The 19,036-nt window shown below is 46.0% G+C and overlaps 1 protein-coding gene across 1 annotated transcript in view; it reads left to right on the top strand.

The window, feature by feature from the left end:
• Nucleotides 1-19,036, top strand: part of SDK1 (sidekick cell adhesion molecule 1) — a 385,562-nt gene that overhangs the window by 343,931 nt on the left and 22,595 nt on the right. The window contains exons 35-39 of the mRNA XM_084216867.1: nucleotides 8,163-8,278; nucleotides 9,942-10,128; nucleotides 10,863-11,000; nucleotides 14,055-14,216; nucleotides 15,336-15,461. Of these exons, the coding sequence (XP_084072993.1) occupies nucleotides 8,163-8,278; nucleotides 9,942-10,128; nucleotides 10,863-11,000; nucleotides 14,055-14,216; nucleotides 15,336-15,461 (729 nt within the window). The remainder of the gene's footprint in view (nucleotides 1-8,162; nucleotides 8,279-9,941; nucleotides 10,129-10,862; nucleotides 11,001-14,054; nucleotides 14,217-15,335; nucleotides 15,462-19,036) is intronic.

Here is a 19,036-nt window from a genome sequence, read left to right as displayed (position 1 = left end):
GCCTCATTAACAGCTCATTAAGTTGTTAATATTGGTCATCAGCAGCCTTTGGTACAGCACAATGCTTTATGCAGTGCGGCAGCTCCTGCTTAGCTCGGGTCTAATTACTCTTTTTATCACGTCTCAATGTAGGAAAGATGTTTCTGTCCTAGCAAAAATATCCGCGGTGTTTGATGCGCTGCTCCCCGGCTGCGGCAGGGCCGGGAGGTGCTGGGCAGCGTTTTGCTCTGATGATGAACTCACAACCCCGAGCTTTTGATGCCGATTTTTTGGTGCCGACTGTAGCCCGAGACGGGCAGGCCCCGGTGCCCAAATTCATCACGAACTCGTGGCTGTGTGCTGCAGTTGTGGGAGGGGAAGGACGGATGAGCTGTTCTGCTGCAGAGCTCCATGGGCTGGGAGAGCCAGGGAGGGACATCCCCGCACAGAGCGCAGGGAGGAGAAGCCTGATCGTGTCTGCAGAGCTCCACCGAACCCACGGCACAGCCACTCCATTAAAAGCGGAGGAATTAACCTTCCTTTCAAAAAAACAGGAGCAATCAGTAGTAAAGTCAAACGAAGCAGAAATTGCCCTGGTACAGAGGAATAGGAGTTATCAGCCCCTGGCTGATAACTCCTATTCCAGCAGACACAGGCTGGAGTTGGAGTGCTTTTGACTAAAGGGTTATATTTGCAGCCAAATTCCTATTTTGCCTAATTGTGCAGTCCTGCTCTGCTTGTTTGCAGTCATCCTGGGATATGTGAGCAAGATTTGTGCTGTAAGTATTTTCATATGGGTCTCAACTCCCGTGGCTTTGCCTCCTCTGTACAGCTTTGCTGTGAAGCCAGCTGTGGAGAAACACAGTTGGTTTTCTTCTCTGACATCTGTTTGCTGTATCCATCGTCAATCACAGAACTGGAGGCTTTTCAGGTTGCCTGTTGTAGACTGAAAACAAAAAAGTTGCGATTTTTTCTTAAGAAAGTATGAATTAGCAGTAATCTAAAATATCTTGGCTGCAGCAGTCCAGGCATTGAGATGAAATGGGGGTGTGAAACTGCAGTGATGATCTCAGGGATGAAAAATAAAGAGAAAACTCTCAGTGAGAGTCAAGAAAATTTAAATTTAATCTCTCTCTCCCCAGGAGCACAAGAACACAGTCTTCTGTGGGCTCCCTGGGGTTCCCTGACCATTACAATCTGTAAATCCTAAATTAATTCTTCGTGGGGGTCAGCTACCCAAACTGGCATTAAAGCCACAGTGAAAGGTTATTCCAGGGGCAGATCTCACCTGTGCCCTTTGACTTTTTTCTGATATAGCTTTTGACATTTGGTAGATGGCAAAGCCAGGGGAGGTTATTTGATATGCTCTCTTGGCTGCAGTGAGGCAGAAGGATTAGGCTTCAGTAGGTGCTGCCTTTGCTGTTAGTGGATGTGAAGTAGGTGCTTTTGTCAGTTGCCATGAACTCGTGGTATTATGATATTCAAAGGTGGCATTAACAAATTATGATAAGTGGAACATGACTACAAATAGAGGAGGAGGAATTTTGGGTCCTGGAGAGGGGAAATAATCTGAAATTGGTAATTTTGCTTCTCCAATGGGTCGATTTGTAAGAGAGTGGAGGGCAGTGTTTTCCCCTCCTGTACTGCTCCCAATGCACACCAGAGAGGATCAGCAGCTCATCACCATCCCTTGAACACCTTCAGCCCCTCCTGGGCGTGAATCCTGCACTCATCAGAGCTGGCACTGCTCTCCTTGCACAACTGTTTCTGCTCTTCAATGGAGAAAACCCCCAAGTGCACGGGTGTGAAGGAGGGGGAGCTGCAGGAGCCATCCCTGGTTTGCATGGATGTCAGAGGAAGGGGGTTTTAGCTTGCAGCCTTATGCCTACCTGATGCTGTCAGGCTCTTGCTGCTCCTGCTCATGGCCCATCTCTGCTGACTGATGGGCTGCCTGCCTCTTTGTGATCATATCCTTCCTGACATGAAAGAAATAAAGGGAAAAGCTCATTTTGTTATTCCTCCCACTTCTTGTTTTAACCACCTGTGTGCCCTTTCCAGAGGCAGTCTGACAGTTCTGTGAGGGCTTTGCTTTGGGCCAGGCTCTCTCACTTCCTTGATGGATAATCTCAGTATGCAATCTGATAGCCTGTTCTAGGGCTGTGTTTGCTAAGCAGAACTGTGGAATTCAGCAAAAGAAAAGTGTGTAGTTTTTGTTTGCAGGCTCTTTCACAGCACTGCTCTGTGGGGCTTGCCATGGTTTTAATACCCAGATCATGTCTGCCCCATGAAATTCCCAGATTGCACATGGCTCACACACATGGGAAATCCAAACCCCCTTTAAAAGATCAGGGATCACAGCAACAGTGTTTTCACCACCACTAGAAGAGTTAGTGAGGATGAGGATGAGAATGGCTTCTCAGTTCAAAAGGGGCACTGGCAGGTAAGCCCCTAGATCTGTGTCTTTGGAAAAGACACTCCACTTCTTGTTTCATTTCAGTTTTCAGGAATTCAGTTTGCAGGAATGTCATCTCTCTCTCCCTCCACCCCCACCTCCCTCCTGTGTCTCTGCAGGTGCTGAAGATACCTGTGCCAATATTGGGAAGCTTCCCAGTGCTAAGCATAGAAGCTGGGGATGTTACATTTGGGGATCATTTGCAGCTGCTTTAATTTATGTTTCTTCATTACTTTAATACCCTTAAAAAATTGATGTGGCAAAACACAGCTAGTGTACTAAATGTGGTGTACAGAGGAGAGCCAAGTGTTTGCCTACCCAGACAAGATGGCACAGAGTAAAGCAAGTGCAGGTGTTCCAGACTCCCAAAGTTCTCATCCTGACAGCTGTTCTCTTTCTCCTCTTCATCCTTTCTTCTCCACTAAAACAGGTTTTTCTATTTTTACCTTTCTATTCTACATCTATTATTGCATTTCTGCCTGTCTCCCTCAGCATTCATGAAGGTGAGAGAGATGTTTTTCAAGTTCTTCTTGTGTTCACTTTTCAGTTGTTTTAGCCCCTTCCCCATCCAGTTGAACATCTCCACGATGGGGAGGCCAGATTGCTCCTTTGCTGAGATTCATTTCATGTCTCAGGCTGTCACAAACCTGGCAGGGCAGCGTTGGTGCCAAATTGCTGAGTAAGAGGGCAGGAGCACCCAGCCCAATGTAGCAAAGGGTGTGTGTTGGAAGGGTTAAGACCCACATCCCTGGAATGTGGCTCTGCCTCTCTTTAGTGCCTCTGAAACACATCTGAGTAACCAGAGAGAGCTCAGCCCTTGGAAAAAGCACAGACTTCTACCACGAGATGAAGCCCAGCCTAAAACAGGCAGAAATTAGTGGGAAGTGTCTTTTACATTCTAAATATAGCTTGTGCTGCTCTTCACAGTGGAAAGCAGCTTCACAGTAGCTGGTTTTGAAGCACAACTGACTAATTGTTATTGAGCTAATCAGCATCCCTCACGCAGCATTCCTGATGGCACCAGGCTCTGCTGCTGGGGAAGCTCCGATCCTCCCACTGCTCTCTCCCAGACTGTCAGAAAATGGCCAATAGACACTGAACATCCTTCTCTCATGCCACTCTTCCTTCATGCAAGGAGTGACTGCAGACATCTGCAGATCCACCTTTTTGGTCATTCCTGGGAGGTACCATCCTCACATTTCTTCTCTAAGCCTGTACTGCAGGAAAACCCCACTTTGCCTGTTCTGCTGATCAGTCTCACTGCTTTATCTGGTGACCTTCTGTTTGTTGTGTTGTGTTTGGCTTTAGAATCCACTAAACTTGCTTATCTACACTGTGACTTGAAGGCAGTGGCTGCAGCTGAAGAAGCAGCATTCTCCATGTCACTGCAGGGGTATAACTTCAATACAGTGAGGATGGTTTAGGTTAGGTATCCAAAAGAATAATATGAGAGTTATTTTGTGAGTCATTGTTCTATTATAGATATCCCTATTTTGTTTATTTTTATTTTTAACGTATGGGTATTACACAAACCCCTATTTAAAGAGCTGTTAAAGTAGAGAGGTGCTGGCAGAGTTTGTGTGGGAATGACAGCACAATCTGGAAAGAAGTCAGTGATTGAGATTACATGAAAATCTGACCAGCAAGCTGATCCCAGTGCGACCCAGGAGGATGATGAGTCCTCTCCAAACCCTTTTAGCCCCTATTTTCCATGGCTGTGTGTGCCAGGAATCAGTGTGTAAACTTTGGAAGCTCTGCTGTGCAAGATTTCACCATCAGCACTCACCGAACTGAACACTGCTGCGCCTTCTCCCTTCTTGTTAATCACTAGGTGGGGAAAAATACAGCTGATACTCAGAACATGCTGCAAGCACCCCTCCACTGAAATGAGGAGACAGATTAGAGGATTTTGGGGCCTGCAGCTGTGTCTTTGTTCTGTGTTTATGCAGCACGTTGTGCAATGAGATTCTCTGGGTCTAACACCAAAATGGCCTCTGGGTGCTAACACCAAAATGCAAACATATTGATTACTGGGGAAGAAAGGCAGGCATGTTCTCCAAGTCATGCTTTGAAGAATTTGGGAGAAACACTTGCTAGATAGAAAAGGATCAGTGGTCTTTAAAACACAGAAATTTGCTTGGGATTGTTTGGGACCAAGCTGATGCACAGAAAATCCTTCGGTCTCTTTCACTGCATTTTTCTCTTCATTTTTGGCCTGAATCTTTACTTAAATGGCGTGTGAGGATCAGGAAATCTTGTCCCAAACTTGTCTGTGAGTGTCCTGCCAGTGACACTGCCAGTGCAGAATCAATTAGAAAACCAGTAGAGGAGAAATCCTCTGCTGCCCAGGAACTGGAGCAGATATAAGAGCAGTGAGGAATGCTTCACCAAACCAGTTATCAAGTTTGCCCAATGAATCACAAGGATTTGTAGCCTACCTGTGCCCCAGAGCACCGTGGCGATTGTCACTGGGAAAAGGAATAGTAGCTCCATATTGATGGAGAGCTCTGGGTGCCACACAGCCCAGAGAACAAATATCCCACGTGAGAAGAGCTGAGGTGAAGCTTCTGCAGAGCACAGAGCTCTGGAGCAGGGAGGCCACCAGGGATTTAAAGCACCTTCTCTTTAAAGGTTAGAAGCATTTGCAAGCTCAAATTGCCTGCAGTGAGAGCAGAGGCTGCTCGGTGCAGCTGGGAAATGAGGGCAGCGATATGTTTAAATGTGGATTTAGATGTGTAACTTTATTTCTGGGCTCATTTTGACACTCTTGCCACGTTTCTGGATAGATTCGTTGTCTTTACGTGATCCTGCCAACAGCAGCCGCCCAGCCCATATTTGTTACTATTTGTTACTAATTACTACACAACCTGCTCAGTCTTTCTCCTTAGGTTTTGGCTGAGAGAGAGTTTCAAGGAGGCAATCTCAAAGGTAAATTGAAATCAGATAAGAAAAGAAATGTTTACTAATATCTGCATGGGATTCCAAGGCAGGATACGTGCACAGAATTCGACTTCATGAGTACACAGATGTTTTTTTCAGGGAAAGTGAAATGCTTTCCCCCTGCCAAGAGCTGTGTTTGGACCCTCAGGGGTCTGTGTCGCTCCTGCTATAGTTGATAATGTCACTACCACCTAAAGCAGTGCAAGGTATGTAGCTGTAACCTTGCTTTTTATGTATTTGAGATTTCAACAGCCGTGAAAAATCCCGAGCTCTGTAATCTTGAAGTGCATTCCTAGAAGGTAAAAAGCCTTTTGAATTCACCTTTAAAATGCACTTGCTTTTATTGGCACAGGCTATCCATATATTCAGGGAATGGTTTGGGGTTGCAAACAGGTGGGGTCTTCAGGGATGTGTTCCCTTCTTTTTGAAGTATTTTACTGCACCCTTAATGGGACCTGCTCTTGCACAGAGCCGCATCAAGCGTCAGCAGCACTCTTCTGCTGTCCCTCGCTGTCAACGAGAAATCTGTGCTTAGAGGAGGGGGGACACATCAGCCTTTGAAAGTTGAACAGAGGGACAGACTCACAGGGCACAAAACCAAACAATTTGCATCTTGTGGAGGCTCTGGAGTAGTGAAGAGAAATGTCTTTTTCCACACTTTTTTTTCGTTCCTCCCGTCAGATTTTCCTCCGGCGCGCCAGAAGTGTAGCTCCAGCAGCGAGTGTGTCGGTGCAGAGTTATCACTGGCAGGTTTTAACCACTGTGTTTTTCAGATGTGCTGCATGAAGGGGTTGAGGAAAAGCAGTGTTTTTCTGGCAGTGGGTTGTACACGCCGTCTCCTCTGATGGTCGCGTCTCAGAAGCGGTATTTGTTCCAGGCTGCCACATGGCATCCAAAGAAAAATGCTCTCGTAGATGCTGCTTCATACCCGGGTGTTGAGAGCCCTGTGAAGCTGTCAGCTCAGGACAGACAGTGGTGTCACTCCTTAGAAAGGAAATACACTGCTAAAGGGACCCATTTTCCTCTGTGATTGTACACATTGCTGTTTCCCTGAGCGTGTCATCCTGGCAGATCTCTGGGATGTGTTTTCAGCATTGCTCTCTGTGATCAGTTTGGCCTCATGCTATGGTTTGTGCTGTGAAATTCTCAAAATCTTAAGGTTTTTGGTCGCTAAGAGCACTGCCTTGCACTGAGGGCATCCAGCCAAGCAATGAGCACAGAAGGCAGGGCAATAATTAGACAAGTCCACCCTCGTGACCAAGCTAGGGTTTACTGATGGTCACTGTCACCTCATGTATTCACCATCCAGCCAAAAAGAAAGAAAAAAACCCACAATAAATAAATAGTTTTAACCGAGCCCTGGGATAAAGGCTATTTTCAATTTTACCTTTCACGTTTTAATTGTATAGCAATAATTTTGCAATAGAGTTGCCAATGGCAAACATGCAAAAGACATTAACTTTATTTATGTTTTGGATTATTAATGTGGCTGTTAAAATTCCTCCAGTTAGTTTTGATTGAATTGTTTTTTTGTGCGATTCTGTCGTTTAATGGAGCGGTAAATAAGAATTTCTGATAATGAGCCCAAGCATCTGTCACAACAACCTGGCGCTGGTTATTAACATTTCCATTAACGGCAGGGTGGGCAGTGATAATATGGAAACCACACAGTTAGAACAAAATAAATAGTTGGTGTCAGGCTGAGTGGGTGTTAATTACTTTTTTATTTTATAACTCTGGGGGGAGGGAGTATTGGTAGAAAAGTGTGACTTATGAAGGTCATTCTCTCTTAAGAAAGAAGTCTCCAGAGGAGCAGCTAACCGGCGTTATCCAGTGCAAGCGGTGAATATTTTATCGCTTCTATTTATGGCCCAGAAAGGGGCAGAGAGAAAAGAGACAACTTTCTCAGGGGGTCTGGCAGAAGGCTATGGCCCTGTGAGCACAGAGAAAGGAGAAGTGGAGCCTTTGTCCTGCCTTTCTCTCCCTGCTTCTGCACTTTGACCAGGACACGCTTCAGCACCTTTCCTGTGAACGGAACAGGAGCTGCTTTGTTAAAACCTGCCGGAGGCTCAGACAGCAGGACAGGAGAACAGAGCATCCTCAGTAGCTGCTGGGGAGGAAAATCCACCTGCACCAAGTGGGATCTCAACAAAGGGAAGGGATGGAGGGACCCAGGTGCACGCAAAGATTGGTTTTCTAGCACTGCACAGTGCAAGGAAGAAATGCCATCAGGAGCCAAAGAGGGCCAGTGTGTGCACGTGGAGGTGTAATCAAAGTGGAGCTAACAAAAAGTTGGAGTAGCAAACTAAAAGTCATTCTGTCATACATAAAATAATAGTGTATTGATTTGCAGCTGACTGGGTTTGGAAGTAATTTTAGGCAGTATTTTTGCCCAAAGTCTTGCTGCTGAGTGGCATTTGGGCTGATGGTGGCAGGGGCTGCCTTGCTCACCAGGAACAGTCAATCAGGAGCACTGTCCACTGCCAAAGGGGAGCCCCAAACTATCAGGGAACCAAGGCAAAAATTTCCTTTCTTTTCAAAGCTGCTGGCAGGATTGAGTTGATTCCGTGTCTAAGGCAGCCTGCGTGGAGCAGAGCAGAGCCACATCCCGAGGCTCAGCTGCTCCTCACTCCTCTTGTGACATCCCAATGACACAGATACCCTGGGGCTGACTCATTGCTGACTTGTGGCATAAACAGAGCCTGTCCTGGGTCCTCCTGCAAATGAAAAACCTGGCTATGAGCTAACTCTGCTTGTCACTGTTAATTCTTCTGTCCTCCTTCCTCTCTAGCACCGGCGCTGGCCCCGCAGAACATCCAAGTCCACTCCCTCTCTGCGAGCCAGCTGGAGCTCACCTGGGACCCCCCTCCTGCCGACAGCCAGAACGGGAACATCCAAGGCTACAAGGCAATCCTCCCATTTCTACTGTTTTCATTTATCTTGCTTGGCATTGCTATTTACTTGTGAGAGAGCTCTACAAAGTGCAGTTGCCCTCACCGCATCAGGCAAATTAGAGCAGTGCTCAGGCTGCAGCAGGGAACAGCAGCAAGTCCCAAAACCAAAAGAAAGAGAATGAGATTAGGAGGGGGAGGAGAGAAAAGGGAGAGTGTGTCATTATTTATGGAGAAGGAGAGCATGGGGGAAACAGGGTATGCAGATAAGGAGGCAGCTCCACTTATGCAGGCAACAGATCAGCTACAAAAAGCAACACAGCTACACAAGAGCTGGGGGCAGGAAATGTATTGAAGAAAATTAACTAAGCTTTCCCTCCATCAAATACTCCAAGCCTTTAGGAAGAGCAGAACTTTCTCCCAGCTGGAAGCCTAAGCCAGGTCAGATTTTGGAAGCATTGCTTCATTTCCTTAACTTTAACAAAATTAAATCAGGGTATTAATTGCGTTTGGTTTTCGGGAGATGAGCACGTTGCAGAGACACGCTGCTCAGCATCTCCAGCATGAGAATGGACCCTCAGAGAGTGGGAATGGGCAAGTCTACAAACACTGGAGCTTGGCTGGGGTTCAGTGTCTGGCTCTGCCTCTCTCCATGAATTTAGATCCATAAGTGAAGGAAAGCCAAGCCAATGTGAATAATCTGGCATCCCTTCTTGGCAGTAACAAGCATCCTTATATATCAATCCCTGTCCTTTCCCTTTTGTACATATATAGATGGCTTCAGCAGCTTGGCTTGGAGTGCCAAGGTGGAGTCTTGCCTTGGCTTGTTCTCTCAGCTCTCTGGCTTGCTCTGGCCTGTTGTAGTGCTCTCACTGCCAGGCCTGTCCAATAAGTAGGGCTGGCACCAACTTCCCACTTGGAAACAACTTCTCCAAAGGCTAATTTTATAGCATCAGGGTAAAAATTATGTAATAGAAGAAGGGGGGAAAGCACCTCAAGGAAGTTTAGGGAGCATCTTTGTTACCCTCTTCAGGAGGGCATTTTCCTGGCTGTGCTGTAAACACCAGTGGTGTGAGTGCTGTGTGTGTGCAGAAGGGAGTTATGGACCATCAGGGTGTGTCAGGATGCCAGTGCTGACAGGCAGCTTGCACTGCAGGGAGTGTTTAAACTGACCTCTCCTCAGTGAACCCTGGCAGCTCATACCTGTTGTCATTAAGCCATATTCTGCAGCCTTTGCTCTATTTTTGAGTGATGTACTCAGCTATATGGTCATTTGACTCAGAGGAATTCGCTAAGGAAAAGATTTGGCATGTGCTGAAAAACCTGAGTATCCCAACTAATGGAGGAGTCCAGAGCAGGACTACAGTGCCTTTCTGGTTGTTTTATAGCTGCAGTGGCCAAATATTTTCTAGGTGTAGGATATAGTACAACACATGACAGGATGAAGGGAATGCCCTCCGGTTGTGCCAGGGCAGGGGTTCTGATTAGATATTAGGAAAAATATCTTCCCAGAAAGCTTGGTCAGCATGAGAGCAGGCTGCCCAGGGAGGTGGTAGAATCATGGAGCCCTGAAGTGCTCTGAAGGCAAGTGGATGTGGGGGTGAGACAGAGCACCCCGTTGAACTAAAATGTAACACCACACTTAATAATGCTGGGGTTCTGTCTGGCTGTCCCGACAGATTTATTACTGGGAGAGCGACACCCTGAACGACACCGAGAAGGTGAAGGTGCTTTTCCTGCCGGAGACCAGCGTGCGGCTCAAGAACCTGACGAGCCACACGCGGTACCTGGTCTGCATCTCCGCCTTCAACGCGGCCGGGGACGGCCCCCGCAGCAGCCCCGCCGCGGGCAGGACGCACCAGGCGGGTACGGGAGCGCACCGGGCACGGCCAGGGAAACGGGGCGTGCAGCGGGGCACTGCTCTTTGATGGGATTGTACAGGGCTTGAGAGCGGGGAAAAAGAGGTGTGAAATAAGTGGAGTGTGAGGAAAGGGAGGGATACAGTTGAAATGTGAACGGAGTGGCAGAAGGGCCAGTCCCTAAACTGAGCTGGTCCAGAAGGAAACAGTCTGGCTTTGTTTCAGGTTTCTGCTGCCGCACCTGGAAATCAGAAGGGGCTCATCTCCAGTGCCTGGAAGTTGCCCTGATGGTCCTGTGAAACAATTAGCATGCTTTTCATAATTCCTCTTTTTTTTTTTTTTTTTTTTTTTTTTTTTAAACTGGAGCAGCAGCCTCCCAGTCAGGCTGAGCAGTCCCTGTGCTGGATGTGCTGGGAGTGCTCTGGCACAGGGCCAAGGCAATGCCCTTGGTGGTGGCTGTGAAGAGGAGGTGGCTCCCATTGCACCCTTCTGAGAGTCCTTCCCTTCCATGCCCTCTTTTCTTGTTTGCTCTGGAGGTTCAGTTTTGCAGCTGACTGGCTGTATTTTTGGGGCAGGCTGTGTTTGTGACTGATTACAGGACATTTGGATACAACTGACAAATCCCATTCTCAGCTTGTTTCCTTTAGATTACGCTGGGCAAATAAAGCAATGTTTTATAATATATATGTATATTAGATTGACTGCTGCTGCTGCAATTCAATCTGTGTGCAATCCTTTCAGCACCCAGTGCTCCCAGCTTCCTGGCCTTCTCTGAAATCACCTGCACTACCCTCAACGTGTCTTGGGGCGAGCCAACAGCAGCAAACGGAGTCCTGCAGGGTTATCGAGTTGTCTACGAGCCTCTGGCTCCTGTCCAGGGTAAGAAAGACCTCTGATGATAAATATTCATGGGAGATGACACAATGGTTCTGTAGCACCTTTCATCTCTGCCCAATTTCCTACTTGCTCTCTGTCGTTTTCCAAGAGAAGCCAGGTGGCAAAGGGTAAATAAAACAATTCCACTTTTGCCAAAATGCTTCAGTGAGCCATAATATTGTGGAATATAGCTTTTGTCTTGTCTTCTCTCATTTTCTTGCACAAACTATAGTCTGTGTAATTTGAAAAGTCATTTTATAGCCGTCATTACCTGGTCTGGGCGAAGAGGAAGCTCAGCCTGGGAGTGCCTGATTGTCTCCACGCTTTGCCTTTCAAACTGCTGAGTAGGCTCCATCCCAGAATAGTTGTCAGGCACATTTGTGTTGCTTATCACATCATGTGTCACTTCTGTTATCACAGAGATTGCCCAGGCATCAAACGTGCTGGTCATCACCGGCAGCACCTCTGCTGTGACAGGCAGGATAACAGGACAGAGACGTGGCTGTGTCTCTTCACACTGAGTTTTCAGGCAGCATTTCCAACCCAGCACCAGAGTTCAGTTCAACCACAACAATGTGCAGGCCACAAACCTTTCATTAATTTGCCAGAAAAGCAACAGAGAAGGATTTGGCAGTTTCTCTGAAAACAAATGTAAATTCATTCCAAAGGTGAATTAGAAAAGATGACATAGTTTGTGGATGGCCTTATTAATATTTTTATATTCCTGGTAGATTGCCAATAGTTCAATAGGATGTCCAGCTTTGGCAGCATGACAGCAGGGAGAGTAATTTCAGCCATTGCCAATCCATTTTAAACTCTTTTCCAAAGAAATAAGGATATCAATCTCTTGTATTTGCTTCTCCTGTAAGGAATAATGATCTATATTGTCTGAATATCCATGTCTCATGCACAGAGAAAGTTAAACTCAGGATTGAAAACACCAGAATAAAAGCACTGTCAGCCTTTATGGCTGGCAGGTCTGAGCACAAAGAGCTAATACAGGAAGCACTTCTAATTCTGGCCAAGAAATGTGCACAGGGTTTGCAGGAGGTTCAGGCTGGTTGGGCATTTCTTCCCTTCATTCCTACAGAATGTTCAAGAATACATTTTTCCCCCCTAAAAATATGGAAGTGTCAGATCATGTTTTCTCTGCATGTATTTGACTTAACATCCTTCAGAACCTCTGTTGTCTTTTCCTCTCTTCCCCACCTCTGCCTGTGCTGCCCCTGACTCCAGCTTGTCTCTCCTTCCCCTCTGGAGGATTTCTGATGTGAGCAGGAAGGTTATGGAGGGCTCTTCCTCACATGCAAAATATTTGCCTAAATTTATTTTCCAGTCTTTACCCACCATTTTCTCTCGTGCCAACATTTTTCTTTCAGCAAACATATTTATTCTCCTGCCATGGAAAAGAATCCCTTCCTTGATGCTATCATTTTCACAGATTCACAAAAATTCCAAGTTGGGAGGGACTCACATGGACCATCAAGTCCAGCTGAAGTAAATGCCCCATATAGGACCAGAACCCAGATTCCTCCATGTGAGCACTGCAGTTCGCCAACCTGGATGGGCTGGACCCTCTTTCAGAGCTTTTCTCATTCATATTTTAACTTTCCACCCATCCTTGATTTTTGGCTGAGCATCCTCCCATGGTGGCACCTTTTGCCTTCCCACTCACCACCCACCACTCACCTGCCCATTTTTCCAAGCTTTCCAGCAGCAATCTGTTCTTTAGCACAGTCTTATCCCTGCTTGACCTTTTATTGTTTAAGCTTTACACTGTTATGTTTTACACAATAATAGACAACAAGATTGCCCCAGAGCCTTTTTCAACAGTTTTTTGTTGGTTTTTTTTTCTTTATGGAACACAACTTGAAAATGACAAATGCCTCCTGATTTGTCTCAGAGAAATGAAATAGTTCACCTGTGGAAGGAGGGAGCACTTTTACTGCATCCTTGTTAGCCAAGGAAAGATTCCCTGAGTTATAAATTGTATCTGGAAGAAAACTTTGAACAGAAATTGCTTGGCCATTACTCTTTATTTAAATGATTAAAACTGAAAGTATCATCTTGATTTGCATAAAATGAGCATCTGGATTGAAAACCTCTTCCTTCTGCATTTTTTGGAAAGATAAACTAGAAAGCAGCCATTTCTAGCAGGAAAAATCTTTTCTTACTTCCTATCCTACCTTCTTGGTTTGAAATGTGTCATGTACATATACAGACCCCAAAAAACACCAGAAAGACTCTCTAAATTTGAAATTTTTATTCTGTAAAATCTTTTGTAAATCACATCCTTTCCGTTTACTTACTTCTATAAAATTTCAGTGAAAGCCAGAGTTTTTATTTTCAAATCACTCATTGCCCCTCTGTCCTTTGTGCAGCATTGAGAACCTAAAGGGGAAATTAGCTATGAACCTTGGTGAAGGGAGCAATTCTGATTTCTATTGATCCCTGTAAGAAAGATTCTGAGAGAGTGAGAAGAGTGAAACAGAAGTCAGAGCTCCAGCCCTGTTTAAGCTCACAGTGCTTTGGTTGCATCCCCTGTTGCCATGGCATTTGTAGCCCCAAGGTCCTGGTGAGCTGCACATCCTTCACTCTGCATCCACATGGGGATGGTGGGGATGGCAGGATGAGATGAATGGAACACACCTGGCCCTTGTTCCTCCTCCAGACCGTGTTGGAGGTTGTTTGGGGAAGCAGCAGCAGAGAAATGCTTGCCTGGGAAGCAATCTGGAATGTGCACTCCTCTTCGTTTACCTCCTCCTTTCTTCCCAGAATAATTACTGAGGTTACATGTAGTCTCTTGGTAATTTCCCAGATGTGTTGTAAGGTTTTTTCCTTGTCAGTACCCACTTATCAAGCTTAAACTCTAATTATACTTATCAGTGCTGAAAATTGCCTATTATCACTACTTAAACTCCTGCTAATTGTAAGAAATACTTTCTTAGCAAACTGTTAGATGATTTTACTCACCACCTAGATGTAATAAGCTCCATTTGATTTCTATTTTTGCGTTGAAACTCCCTGTTATTTTTTTTCCCTGTGTGGCTGTTCCAGGGGTGAGCAAGGTGGTGACAGTGGACATCAAGGGGAACTGGCAGCGCTGGCTGAAGGTGCGGGATCTCACCAAGGGCGTGACCTATTTATTCCGAGTGCAAGCCCGAACCATCGCCTATGGACCTGAGCTGCAAGCCAACATCACAGCTGGGCCAGCAGAAGGTGAGGGGGACTATAAAAGCAAATCACAAGTCAAAGGGCACCAGCAGGAAATGGTGCACTCAGGGCTTCAGGTGAATTTCCAGCTCCAAGGAGGAGCTGAGTCACGGGACGTGATTCAGTGCATTTCACAACTGTCATGAAAAACGTTTCCCTTTTTCCCTGAAACCTAGAAGTTTCATGTGAATAAACAAAACACTGTAAATAAATCATAATGCACAGGGCAGCCAGGGATTTCCAAGCTGCAGTCTGACAGTGCAGTGCATAATTCTGACTGTACTGCTCTGCAGTGGGAGGCAGAACTGGAGTAGCTGCCGAAACCAGCAGAGGTTCCTGGATGCAAAACCAGAAAGAATTGACAATTGTTCTCTCCTGACACGTTGGCTTATGCAGAGGGAGAAATCTGTGGATTTCCTGCTGTGTCAAGAGCAGCTGCAGGGCAGCATTCCCTACTTGGTTCAGTGCCTGTACCCAGAGCTGGTTTTCTTATTTGATTAGTGACTTTGATAAACAGATAATCCAACAAGGTAAATGCCCTCCAATGATACCAGCCTGTCAGGTAAGTCACAGAGCATCAGTGCAGTGGCCACAGCTCTGTTTGTATCCCACTCCCACAGTCTGACTCTCACACCACACCACAGACCAAGTGTAAATAAGGAATCCTTTCGAACGTGGCCATGGCATCCTCCCAAGCCAATGGGCAGTGCCTGTCCCTATGAATCTCTCCATGAACCTCACAGGCTGGTTTCACCTCTGAAATGAGAAATAGCTGCAGCAATGGATAAAATGAGAGTAATTTTTCTCTTGCCTTCTTAACACAAGGTATAACCCCCCCTTTTCTTGGGGTTATCCCCTGTAGGGCCATGAGTTGGACTTTGATGATCCTGGTGGGTCCCTTCCAACTCAGGATCATTCTATGATCCTATGACCTGTAAACCCCATTGATATGTCACTGCTGGTACTGCAGCTAGTGAAAAAATCAGGTCAGTAGCCCATAGAGCTGGTTTATGTTGCATATTTGTTGACCAACACTGCAAGATAATTTTTCCCCTCTCTCAGTAGAAGCAATTCATACTGCAGTTTAATGCCACCTTCATTTGCTGCTCTCTTTTTCTCCTTCAGGGTCCCCTGGCTCCCCTCAGGAAATCCTGGTGACAAAATCTGCTTCTGGGCTGACACTGCAATGGACTGAGGGAGATTCAGGAGAAAAACCCACAACTGGCTACATTATAGAGGCACGACCCTCAGGTAAGCCCTAGGAAATGCAGGGGTTTGGTGTCATCAGTTCCCTTCCTTCAGCCCCTGCTGAAGTGGAGAGGTTGTTTGTCATCCCAGCAAGGGAATGGGATTTTGTGAGAGAATGTGTTTCCAGCCAGTATTAAGATGTTACTGGTTTATTATGTAGTTTAGCATATTTTCTCCTCTTTAGGAGTAGTCACAGAAAATTACCCCGACTGCTCTGGCTTTCACTGTGCTACATCACTGGAAAATCATCCAACAGATGAACTAATATAGTTAATAATTAAATCTCATTTAAATGCTTACAGCATCTTTCAGGAGCAAGGACTAATAAGTATTTGCGAGCTGTATTTTGAGGACCACAGATAGAAATCTGTCTCCTTCTGCAGCAGAGCACAGCAGCTAATTACTGTTTTAATGTTAATAATAGGGCCAGGGCTTCAGCAGCACATACACATTTCTTCCCCCATTTGTTCTGCAGGGAGAGCATTGAGGAGGGGGGAAGGAATCCCCCATCACCACAGTTTTTCTTGGTGCTTTCCCAGAGCTCCTTTGCTTCTGGGATTTGCATCTCAGTGAAGCCGTTCTCTGCTTCTTTCCAGAATGTTCCCCCACTTGGACAAGGAAATTTTAAAAGTCAGTGTGTGCTCCAGCCTGATCTCAGCTTGGTACCCCTTGAGAATTCAAAAAGCACAGATTTCCTGGGAACTGAGTCATTAAGGAAAGCCAGTGAGTGCTGCCAGGCCTCTGTGTAGTGTCCCTTGATAAGTTCCCTCCCCCCTGACAGGGGATGCTGATAGCCACTCTCTGGGTACAGTTTCCAGCTGGTGACGCCTCCACCAGCTCCTTGTTCCACACAGGCTGTGTTTGAATGTCACCAAGTCAGAAGCTTTGCTGAAGTCAGGATATATGATGTCTGCTCTTTCTCCTCTATTGACAAGGTCTGCTACTCTGCCACAGAAGGAAATTAGACATGGTCTATACTTGACATAACCATCCTGGCTGCTGGTTCTTTCTTTTTCACTGCTAGGTGCTTGCACATTGCTTGATTATGTATTGATTAAATGAATGCTTATCTGTTTGGTTATATCAAAGCTTGTTTGTGTCTTGAAGGTGAGGTTACATTTAAAACCAATGATTTTAATTACATTTAACCAGACCAGTAAGAAAATTATTGAGGTCATCTCTGAAGATGCAGATTTCCATACCTCTATCTGATAGAATTTGCTCTGTAGTGAGGCTCTGCTCTGATCCTAAAAATTCTTTCTTATTTCTGTCATTTAACTTGACAATTGCTTTCAAAATAAAAGCAAGGGAAATACATACCCTCTTAAAGCACTGGGGTTTCCCAGAGTGATCAAGTTTGCTTTCAATTAGAAGCCTGACACTGCTGTGCTTCTATTTCACCTACATCAGCTTTTTCAGTTCTGTCCTTATTTTGTCAGAGGTAGAAAATATTTTCTTATTTGAACAGCACTCTTAACAAGTTAAACCAAACCTGTTCATTTAAAATCACTTACCAGCTTACATTTCCCCCAGACAGGTTTTTTGTGAGTCAGAGTATTTTAGGGGGAAGACCTGCAGCCCATGAACAGATTGTCTGCAAGCTTGGAAATCCAGCTCGTGCGAGTGGTGACATTGGGAACTCATCCCCTCGACTCCCTGTTGGATGTGAACAAACATTTCACAGCTCATGGCTAAGGATGTAGGATTTGGGGCCCATTCCTTTTGAGTAGGAAGAAAATAGTCCCTCCAAGGCAGGTCTGAGCTGCATTAACCCTGGGTCACTTCTGCTGGCCCCACTCCACTGATCCTGGAAATGCACACAAGAGGTCTTATTCTCCCGCTCTTGCAACCTGACTGTTGAGGCATTTAATTCCTCTTCAGATTATTTTAATCCTATTCATGCTGCTGTAGCAAATGAACTAGGCATTTGTATGCTGGATTCTCATCCTTGGTTCTGGTTGCAGCTGTAGGAAGCGTGAAATGTGATCCAGGAGAGGAGACAGACTAATTGGAAGATTTGCTTATTCCACCCAAGCCTCGGCTTCCTCTCTGTGCTGCTTTTCTTCCTCATCTCCGCACGGAAGAGTCTGAAATCTGAATTACGAGCTTAACAAAAGCAGGGAACTGATTCTTCCTCTCAGGGCTGGTCATTCAGAGCAGCTCCTGTTTTAATATCATTGTAAGAATTTGCTTTTGCATGTTAATTTATACAGGCAGTAGAGTGTGGATTGGAGCAACCTTTGTTTTTAAGGAGGATTTGTTCCAAGAGAAGAGCAGTTGACTTGTGCTCTTCACATAAAATGAAGAAAGGAAAAGATATTTATCCTTCTGAGGTCAAAAAAGGGGGCGTTGAGCAGACAGATGAAAAGCTTTAGCTTGTTGCCAATATTTAAATGCAATACCACTACCTTAGTGTTTCACATCTCAAGTGTCATCTGTTATAGGCCTCATTACCCCAAACGTTAAATGCTGTATCATCTCATTTTCCCTGCTGTAGCTCCCTGCCAAGACTCTTCCATCAGAGTAGGAGGATGGCTTTCTGTCAGAAATGGCAAACCCTACTCCCTTTTGTCACTTCCCTTTGAATTTTTCGGAGCCCTGCTGTGTCTCCCAGGGCTCCTCTGCCCTGCTGGGTTTAGCAATGGTGGCAGCAGGCAGCTGAGACTGCTCATTTGATTTCCCTGTTTCTCTGCTGGCTTTATGGAAGGTGACCAGGCTCAGTACCTCCTCTGCATTTTGAGTACACTCACACACAGGGATGAAGCAGGCAAGCCAATATTTTTTTCCAGCGTGATCTGTGCTAGAGGAAGACATTGCAGAAACAGAAGAGTTTTTCTTTTCCTTCAACTTCTCTGTCCTTAGAGGAACAGATTCCAGTTTAGCTCCTTGTGCATTACAAGAAATGCAATTAAGCAGGCTCTGTCTCTGCCACTGTAAGTGCTCCCCAGACATCAGCTGGGCTGGCTGAGGAATGGGGAATAGATTGTGCCCTCAGCTTTTATATACAGAGCAAAAGACAAATGACACAGCAATGTTAAGGTTCCCAGTGCTGCTGGGAGGAATGGAGAAGCTGGTTCACCCCTCTTTTCCCAGCTCCAGGTCCCACCCAAAGGTTCCTGTCACTGTGCTTTAGTGGTGGGCATGTGGCCTGTGCTTTCCAGCAGTGTCACCCAGAGCTGCCTCCCCAGTGACCCCCGTCTGCAAGGGAGGTGTTTGTGGAACACCCTGGGGATCCACAGGCCAGGAGTGCCCCTGGATGTGGAGCTGCCCCATGAGAGCTCCATCCCTGGATCAGCCTGTGCAGAGCAGCTGTGCAGGTGTTGGGTCAGTCTGCCCCACAGAATCATTTAGATTGGAAAAGACCCTTAAGGTCATCAAGTCCAACCATAAACCAAACTCTGCCACGTCCCCCACTGAACCATGTCCAAAAGTGACACATCTTCCTGGTTTCTGTCACCTCAGAAAGAGCCTCCCTGACCCAGGACAAGTAGGGGGAGATTTCCTTTTCTGCTTCCTCTCCCCTCCACAATTTTGGACTTTGTGTGCTTTTGCCAAGCAGGGAAAGATGTCAGGCAACT

The sequence above is a fragment of the Fringilla coelebs genome, assembly GCF_963513975.1.
Source record: "Fringilla coelebs genome assembly, chromosome: 16".
Lineage (NCBI taxonomy): Eukaryota > Metazoa > Chordata > Aves > Passeriformes > Fringillidae > Fringilla > Fringilla coelebs.
Note: the sequence above shows the minus strand (reverse complement) of the source record. Positions and strands in the feature narration are given on the sequence as shown.